This window comes from Theobroma cacao, chromosome 6 (assembly GCF_053813885.1).
Source record: "Theobroma cacao isolate CCN51 chromosome 6, ASM5381388v1, whole genome shotgun sequence".
Lineage (NCBI taxonomy): Eukaryota > Viridiplantae > Streptophyta > Magnoliopsida > Malvales > Malvaceae > Theobroma > Theobroma cacao.
Genome location: NC_142644.1, coordinates 337,645 through 348,003, shown reverse-complemented (window position 1 = coordinate 348,003; position 10,359 = coordinate 337,645). Strand labels below are relative to the sequence as shown.

The following is a 10,359-nucleotide window of genomic DNA, read 5'->3' as shown; positions in this document are numbered from 1 at the left end:
TTTTTTTTTTTCATTTTAAATGCATCCTAGTGGGGCTCTTAGATTTGACACAAAATGAATTTTAATAAGTATTATATTAATTATAAAATATTTATAAATAATATATATAATAAAATTTAATATTAAATTTATTATTTATAATCGAATTTAAATAGTGGGTATCTAGGACCATTTTCTAACATTTATTTGAGTTCATGATAAATAGTACTTTTATTGCTCAAACTTAATTATAAAGTAACTTAATTTTATTTAATCGAATCAAGTAATGCAGAGTACATATCTAATTATAAAGTACCGATACTTTAACTAATGTAATTTCTTCTGAAGGTATTTGTGTTGAAAGTGTACTATTTGTGAAAGAGAATTGTCAAGCTTCAAGCTATTTTTCATTACAAAATAGAAGCTGTACAGCAGAATATTTATACTCTATTTTTTCAACAAACTCGGGTGAAGAAAGTCAACTAACTAAACAGTAAGTATAAAAGTAACTAAACAATTAACTAACTGATATTTTTACAGTTTAATAAACAGTAAGTATAAAAGTAACAATAAATAACACAAGTATATTGTTATTACAAAGCATGTAATTCACAATCACACGTGCTCCTTTCCTTTCTTCTTAAATTCTTCAACCCAGTTGATAGTTTCTCTCCTTGATCTTCAATCACCAACTTCTTATCAGATTGATACCATGGCCTGGAGGTGCCCATGCTGATGGTGCACGGGGAAGATGATGTCGTGTGCCACTGTTGGTCTGCTCGGTTAGTGTATGAATCAGTGGAGCAAGGACAAAACATTGAACACTTTTCCTGGAATGGGCCATATGTTGATTGGTGAAACCAGGGAAAATGTGGACCTTGTTTTCGGCGCCATTTTTTGCATGGCTGAAAGAACGAGCCAGCTTATCTGTATCTGTATGATTAATTTCATTACCTATTTTCATTTCTTTATTTGCTAGTTGCTTAGTTTCCATTATTAAAGCTGGATAACTTAAATGCAACCATCAGTGGCAGTTCTGTTATAAGGCTGGCAATTATTATTATCTCTTTATTAATTTGCTAAGTTAAGATGCCTAAATCTTTCATTTGTTTATTTTAATTATTATTCAACAGTTCGCGCATTTTCTCTTTTAAAAAAATAAAATTTGAATCCCTTTTCTGTTAAATATAAAAAAATTTTATTATTTGACAAAAATAAAATATTCATTTATTTTGAAATAGTTAAAATTAATTATTATTGAGGTATTCGAAATTTAAGTAAATTGTTAATCTTATTCTAACTAGTATAATTTAATCGAAACCGAGTAATTATATCTATTAATTATCTAAAATCATTTATTTGGTGGATACTTGATTAAAAACTCTCCCACTCGATTCAACCCAACTTGAAAATTCAATTTTATAAATTATAATATAATGTTGTAAATGTATTAGAAAAAAATGAAACTTATCAAGTTTAGAAAATAAACTTAACACTGATGACTTACTTTCAAATTCGAATAAAAAATGACAATTAAATATGAAATAAAATATCAACCATGAGTCTTTTTTAAAAATAAATTTATTAATTTGTTGAGTCCTCTTTCATTATTGATTATCCTATTTAAAAATTTTCATTATTCAATTTAAAATAAATATTTTGTTAATTAAATTAAATATATATGATTCTAAACTTGCTTTCCGATTAGAAGTGACAATTGCAATTTGCAACGTCCAAACGGTGAAATGCCTAACATCACAGCACGGGGACAGGAGCACTTTCATCTCATTTTAAGATAAGCTGAACCGCACTTTCTCGTTCCAACCGTTCTTTCGTCCAAAACGCAAAGAAGAAACAGAGTTTCCTTCATTTTCACGAAGTCGAAACGCCGAATTCTCGATTTTCGCCTTCCGTCGAGATGGGATTTTACTCCGAGGCCCACATTTGCCAGTGCTTCAGCCGCCTCACCACCGAAAAACGGAACTCCGTGGTGACAATCAGAGGCGACCGCCAAAAAACAGGCCACCAGCTGGTCGAGTGCGTGCTCAGTCTGGCTCGCGCCCTGCTCCATCTCGGCCTCCGAAACGGCGACGTTGTTGCCATCTCTGCTTTCAACAGGTTCTTATTTATATACTTGCCTAAATTTGTTTTATGGAAATTTTCAAGTTCAAATCTTGAAGCACTTTTGTTTCTGTTTTTGCTTTTTTTTTCTCAATCACGGTTCCGGAAATGCTCTTTTTTTTTTTTTTTTCACGCCAAACGCAGTCTTGGGTTATCTTTTGTTGACCGTGTGAGGTTTGGAATGCTATTTTTTAATTTTGATGCAAACGCACTGACATTAGCATGCAAAATTAAATATAATGCATTATGCTAAGAGTTTGTATATTAATAGTAAATGGATTTGGAAAATCTTGTGATTCTGTTAAAATACAGAGCCAAAACGTCATGAATTTGAGTTTTGCCACCTTCATTGTTTCAATCTCTTTCTCCATATTGGGCTGCACGCTGAAAATACGACTATGGAATGATTTTATATTTCAATGGACACATCAAGTTGATGTATGTGAAGTAAGCATGGTATTATTTTAAATAGAATCTATGTGTTATTTCTTTGATGCTTGTGTTGGTTTTTGCAAGGAAATTTCGCACCCTTAAATTAAACTAAGGGGTGCTACAATTATTAATTAAAACATAACATTTGTACAGACTTAAAAACTGTTCCATTCGTAGGTAGATCCCATGTGGGTTTGTGATAGAACCTGATAATGTGAAATTAAGTTTGGGTATTGCATAATGTGTTCGTGTCATAGTCGTGCAACTCAATTATGACACAAAAATGTGCATGTTTAATGCAGGTTGACCTGCCTAACTTGTAAATAATTCTCATTGACACATTTAACTAATCTAGCTTACTTTAATACTCTATACATCTAACATATCTATAATATATATAAAAATAGGATATTTCAATTTCTTTCAATTTTTTTTCAATTGAGTCTTCAATTCTATAATATATATAAAAGTTGGATGTTTCAATTTCTTTTAATTTTTTTCAATTGAGTCTTCAATTGAATGACAAGTGTCATTCAATTAGAACTCCTTTATATTTTTTTAACATTTCATTTTCTATTGAATTAATTTTTTTTACACCTTATGTCAAAAATAAGTTGTTTTTGACATTTGAAGGGTTTTTTTTTTTTTTTTTTACTTTTATTTATTTTAATAAAAAATACTTAATATTTATCAATTATAATTTAATATTATTTTTTATCTATATTCTCTTATTCTGCATGAACCTTAATCTATAGTATATAGATATCTCTTTTATACTTAAATGTTTAAATTTTAATAAATATACATCCAATTCGTTATATAAAAGTAGGATAATTGATTGAGTCAATTAATTGACATTTGTCATTCTTAATTAAATTAATTTTTTTTACACCTTATGTCAAAACTACATTGCTTTGGACATTTGAAGGGTTTTTTTTTCTTTTATTTATTTTAGTAAAAAATATTTGAAAACAATAATTTCTAACTTTTAATATTTATAAGATAAATTCATTTAATATTATTTTTCGTCTATATTCTCTTATTCTGCATCAACTTGATTCTATAGTATATAGACATCTTTTTTGTACATGAATGTTTAAATTCTAATAAACATCCATCCAATTCATTGAATAAAATAAAAAAGTCAAAAAGGTCTACCCATTTGTCAATATATATGACACACAGTCATTATTGAATAAATAAATCAATTGAATTTGATAACTTTTAACTATTCATTTTATATATAAAAAACATATAATACTAGCAATTACTGACTATTTTATATTAATAGGATCTTTACATTATACTGTTACCTCATATTCTGCAACTGTTTATTTTAATCTATTAATAGTATAGGTCATATACTTTCTCATTTCTTAATAGTTTATTATACATCTAATAACCTTTGATAGGATTATTGTCTTTTTTGGATAAATTCTGTTTTAAATAAGATAACTAATTAGGTCAATTGGTTGTCATTCTCAATTGAATTAATTTTCTTTTACACCTTATGTCAAAGTTGTGTTGTTTTTTTACATTTGAAGGGTTTTTTTATTTTTATTTATTTCAGTAAAAAAAAACTTGAAAACAGTAATTTTTAATATTTAGAATATAGATTCATTTAATATTTATTAATTACAATTTAATAATATTTTTTGTTTATATCCTCTTATTCTGCATGAACCTGAATCTATAGTATTTAGACATTTTTTTTGTACATGAATGTTTAAATTCCAATAAATATTCATCAAATTCATTGAACAAAATAAAAAAATCAAGAAGGTTTATTCATTTCTTAATATACATAGCACATAGTCATCATTGAACAAATAAATCAACTAAATTTGACAATCTTTAGCCATTCATTTTATATATAAAAGATATATTATTATAAATTAGTAACTATTTTATATTGATGTGATCTTTATATTATATGGTTGCCTTATATTGTATAACTGTTTATCTTAATCTACTAATAGTACATGTTATATACTTTCTCATTTCTTAATATTTTACTGTTTTATAATCATATATGTAGGTGCAAGTTTCCGGTAATTGAAACCAGAGCAAATAATTATTTTCAATTAATAGCAGTTTATTTTTTCCTCTATCAGTAAAAATCGGACATTCATACAGTTGACTAATACAATATTGCTTTCTCTACAAACTCTTTTAAAGGTACCAAATTGAAATCAACTCTAACATAATCAATATTTTTGTGATCTTTTTCATAGCATAGCTACGGGCACTATCCTAGTTTAAATATTTTAATAGGACTTGCTAGCACTTAAAATTTATATATTAAGTATTGCATGTAAATCATGCAACCAATACAATTGTGCCAACTTAATTTATAATAATTAATTACATTCATATAAACTATAGAGTGATTGGGTTGTTATGAAGAGGATGTGATAGAAGGAGGAAGTAGTGTCCTGTGTGGAAGATGCCACATGCATGGGTAGCAGTCATGTATTTTTTAGTAAATTTTGGTGGGAGACCTCATACCTTCTTCATATCTGAGTCACCAAGTTAAGATTTCTACAACATTAGAGACAGAGAGTTTATTCAGAAAACCATGCCATTAGTTGTAGGATAGAATTCCCATACATGAATCTCATAGTGTAGTTCTATTTGTTTAACCTGCAACACATGCTCAAGAACAAGTTTAATTTGGCAAATATGCAATTGAGCAAAAATAGATATCTGCATAAACCTATTCTCCTGGTTATTTCTTAATTATTAGAATTTCAGTGGAATTGTAATTGAATTTGAGTCCAAAAATTTTAACATAATGTTGGTCCAAAACATATGTGGAATACTGAATGTTTATCTTATAAATAAGTAAATATTTATTTATTTTCTTGAAATTATGACTTATGACATTCAATCCATGCTGTTCTAGTGATACGTATCTAGAGTGGCTTTTAGCTGTTGCATTTATTGGAGGCATAGTTGCTCCTTTGAATTATCGATGGGTGAGTATCTCAGTTTACCAGTTTTCTCTTAACTGTTTTCTGTTACAGTTATTTAAGTGTTTCTCAAATTTGTTTGAGAAAAGAAAAAAATTTCGTTCTAAATTGAGTTTCTTTGGGAGCTTCATGAAAATTTAAGTATTTGTTGATATTCCTATGCTTTATAAATTCTTAATTATTAGCTGGAATTGCTGTCACAATAGGCTGGAGTTTCTTTAGGAGTACAGTGATTTGTTGGTTTCTATTCTGATGTGTGCAACTGGTGAATGGTTCTTAAACTTGTCTGATGTTTCTTGCACTGCATTGCCCGGTTAAAATATAGAGCTTTGAAGAGGCAAGAATGGCAATGGTAACTGTTACGCCAAAAATGTTGGCGACAGATGAGAGCTGTTACAACTGGCATTCTGCACTACAGAGTCATGCTATACCATCTTTAAGGTGGCATATTTCACTAAGCTCCCCTTCCTCAGATTTTATAAACAAATACAAGAGTACGTATTATCTTGACATATAAATGTTATATGAAGTCAGAAATGTGATTTATCAATTGCCATAATATCTTTCGCCTCATTTTTCCAGTATTAACAATGGAAATGCTATTGGAGCAATCTGTAAGATCTGGATCTATGAATTATTCATGTGCACCTGAGGGCGCTGTTGTAATATGCTTCACTTCAGGTATTGGTTTTACTTGTAAATTATTTTTAAGTTTTACTTATGGTTAATATGATTGTATCCTAAAGGAGGAATGTTCTCTGTCACTTATGAAATCACCAAAAAAAGAAGGCAGTAAAGGGCAGACAAGAAAGTTCCTTCCCCTTTATGTATGCTTTATTCCATTTTAAAATTTTCGCTCCAGGAAAATTTGCAAGATAACGTATTATTGCACATAATTGAGTAATCATTGCCTCATGAAAAAAGAAATCCTGCCAGTAAGAGCTCTGCTCTGCTCCTTTTGTTTCTTCCATCATTAAAAGAGTGCGTAGATTTGGGGTTTTATCCATACTTATTATGGCACCAAAGCAAGATTGTGTGAGGACTGATCTCAACACATGCCTACCCACCTACCAATGAGTATTTTCCTGGAACTTCTCCTGTGTTTCTAAAACTAGGACTTCTATAAGTGCAGCACATCATGGCCCTTTTTCTACCCTTTATAAGCAGATATGAGTTGTCAGATTTCTGTGGTGAACTGTAAAATTGAAATGCTGTGCCATGATAAGCCAGTAAATTTGGGTCACAACAAAGTAGAGGCAACATTATCAAAGGTCAGTTTAGAGCTTAAATTTTGCATTAAGCCTGTAAAAAGCTTGGTATAACTTCTCAGATGTTAATGACTCCTGCTGATAATATGGGCGAGGATAGGATCCAATTGACCTGTTAGATATCTCATCTTTGCCTTGTTTCCTGAACATTGGAGAAAATGTGGTGGTGTAATGCGTAATGCAAATCATTTTCCTGGTCGAGAATAGCAATTTATTTGGCATTGAGAAATCAACATTAGCTTCTAAGCAATATTATTTACTCTAAATGAAAATTTTCCCCCTTCCATCCTTTTTCTCTTTTTACATTGTTAAATGAAAGCAACGGAGAAACATAACTTGCATCTTAACTATATATTAAGTGTAAAATTTTTATTTTAATTTCTTCCTACATCCTTAAATGTGCTAAAAACTTAGTGTTTGCTTTCTTGGCTATTTATAGGAACTACTGGGAAGCCAAAGGGAGTTGTCATAAGCCATACAGCTTTAATTGTACAATCCCTGGCAAAAGTTGCAATTGTTGGTTACAGTGAGGATGATGTACGCCTTTCTTCTAGAAATATGTATATTTGTTTTGACTGTAATTACAAGGATCTGATTGAAGAGGTGAAATAACTTAAGTATAGTTGTTCCAAACCGGACTTATATGGTTTGGGTGGAATCACACAGCTAAAGAAAAAGTGCTTTTAGTTTATTTTGGTTTTTATTTTTCCATTGGTTCCACCGTGACAACCCTCTCTTTAATTTTTTATTGTCTGGTTATTTCCAGGTTTATTTGCATACCGCTCCCTTGTGCCACATTGGTGGTTTATCCTCAGCCATGGCCATGCTAATGATAGGAGCTTGCCATGTCTTCATACCCAAGTTTGAAGCTAGGCTAGCCCTTGAAGCCTTAGAGCAGCACCATGTGACTTCTCTGATCACTGTCCCTGCGATAATGGCTGATCTAATCTCGTTGATCAGGTGAATAATAGAATTATTTTTCCATTAGATGATGATAATTAAAATTTTCTTGGTTAGGTCTCTTTGAGATTTTATCTTCATTTTCCCCCTAAATGGGCTGTAGCCTTCTTTTCCATTTTATAGCCTTTCTTTTCTATTTTGTTTTCCCCCAGGACCAAGTCTCATATAAATAACCTATGCATTTTCTTGTTCAGCTTACTGAAATTCATTATTATTTGAACACTTTAACTAATTCCATGCCTGAAATATACAGCTTTTTATCTAGAAAATAATGGTGATGCTTATTTTTTATCATAGGGTTGTTTGATCTGGTTGTTTCTGTTCTGTGATATTCTCTAAGGCCGAAGCGAAGTTGGAAGGGTAGAGACAGTGTGAAGAAGATATTAAATGGAGGAGGAGGCCTATCATATGACCTTGTTAAAGATGTGATCAAATTCTTCCCAAGAGCAAAGCTTCTTTCAGCTTATGGTTGGTCTAACTTATTCAATTTTGTTTCTTCAAGTATTTCATGATATATTCTACTCAAATCATTTCTAAAGCAACCCTAATGGTTTGTGGAGAAGCTTAGTCAATTCAATGATCTTCTTATGGCTAGAAAGGTGATAAAAATCTAGCTCTCTATACTTGACATTTATATTTGTAATTTAGTCATCTACTCAGGCATGAAGTACATTGTGGTGTTTGCAATCAAATTGCAATGAGTGAACTTAGGCATGTAGAGTGAGCAACTTTCATTAAATTATACTTAACTTGAGCCAACTTTTGATTCAGAAATGTGATATACATTCTTCTGGTTAAGGTTCATATGAGCTTGTGTAGGCTATTCCTAGTTAGGTGAATAAGCCTATTTACGAGTTCAAGCACTGTCATATGTGAACATGCTAAGCGGAAATTCACCTTATTGAGCTCTTGCATGAATACACTAGCTATAATTTATAAGTTACCTTCTGGTTATTTACAGTTTGTCCAAGCAAGGCCATATGTTTCTGTAGACATTCTTAGGACAAGAAGTAAATTTACATGAATATACAGGGTTAAGTAGCTAACACTTAGGATATTCCTTATGTTTCTTGAAACATTTATAATGCCATAATATTCTTTTAATTCTCTTTCACATTTTAAATTTGTGAAGGGATGACTGAGACATGTTCTTCTCTAGCCTTCACGACCCTCTTTGAGCCAATGCTTGAGGCCTCTGGTACATCACTGCAGTTGTTTTCCAAAAGTAATCCAAGTCCAGTCAAACCAGGAGGGGTCTGTGTTGGCAAGCCTGCTCCACATGTCGATTTAAAGATACGCTTTGATGACTCTTCTGATGTTGGAAGAATTCTAACTAGAGGTCCACATGTAATGCTAAGGTACTGGGATCAAATTCCAGAAAATGCATCAGGTTCTATTGAAGAAGCTTGGCTAGACACTGGTGACATCGGGTTCATTGATGACCATGGCAACTTATGGCTTGTTGGACGAACAAATGGTCGAATCAAGAGTGGAGGAGAAAATGTTTACCCTGAAGAGGTAAGCATCCATATATAGCTCTTCATATCATTTACTGATCTGTCACTTAAAATATGGTCTTTATTATTACCTTATAATGTTTATTTGTTTGATCATATAGGTAGAGGCGGTGCTAGATCAACATCCGGGAGTTATTTCCTCCATTGTTGTGGGAATTCCTGATCCTCGTCTGACAGAGATGGTTGTCGCCTGTATCCGATTAAGAGATAACTGGCAGTGGTCCAATAACAGTTCCAAATTCTCAGTTCAAAGCAACGAGCTATTCCTGTCTAGTGAGATTCTTCGACATTATTGTAGAGAAAGGAACTTAAGCAGGTATATCACTCTGCTAAACTTTAACTAATTTTCCTTCACTTGTGTTGGATGAATATGGTTTTGTTAACTATTTCTTTGCTACTGTTTTCAGGTTTAAAATTCCAAAGATATTTATTTTATGGAAGACCCCATTCCCACTAACAACAACTGGAAAAATAAGAAGAGACCAAGTTAGAAGAGATGTCATGTCCCAGCTACAATCCTCGCCTAGCAAACTTTGACAATTTAATTCAGTACTCATCAGAATGACCAGTTCCTTTTAGATTCTTTTGGGGACAAAAAGATAAATACAAATACGAGTTTAGGTAATATATGATTAGCTATTTAAGTAATAATTTTATCAATCTTGTATCACTTTACTCGTAATATAAAATTTAATCGACGTCGACGTGGATATAAAAATAAATTATTAGGTTGAGGTGTTATTTTAATTTACATTCAGACGTTTGTGTATTTTTTTATAATTGATTTTTATTATTGATAATCATAATTATATATCAGTTTTTGATATATAATAAACTTTACTTTGATTGAGAAAAAAGAAATTAATAAATAAATGGAGATGGGTGAGTGAAACAAGGGGTGATGGATGTTATTAATTAGGGGTATTTTTAAAAATAACCTTTATAGCTGAGGTGTTTTCAAAAATAATTAGGAATGCCAACGGGTCGGGTATCCTATAATTTCGAGATACTCAAACATTAACTCTATAAAAAATTAACTATCCTAATTTTATTAATTACCTCAATAATTTTAAAAGTTACTACCATAATCTTAATCTTGTTACATTTTTA

The 10,359-nt window shown here is 31.0% G+C and overlaps 1 protein-coding gene across 1 annotated transcript; it reads left to right on the top strand.

The window, feature by feature from the left end:
- The first annotated feature begins 1,780 nt into the window (after nt 1-1,780).
- AAE14 (acyl-activating enzyme 14) lies at nt 1,781-10,060 on the top strand. Its single transcript, XM_007022828.3, has 10 exons — nt 1,781-2,097; nt 5,438-5,510; nt 5,830-5,998; nt 6,087-6,185; nt 7,212-7,309; nt 7,539-7,732; nt 8,073-8,200; nt 8,865-9,250; nt 9,351-9,565; nt 9,657-10,060. The coding sequence occupies exons 1-10, from the start codon at nt 1,898-1,900 to the stop codon at nt 9,784-9,786; spliced, it is 1,692 nt and encodes a 563-aa protein (XP_007022890.2). The 5' UTR covers nt 1,781-1,897; the 3' UTR covers nt 9,787-10,060.
- The last annotated feature ends 299 nt before the right edge of the window (nt 10,061-10,359 follow it).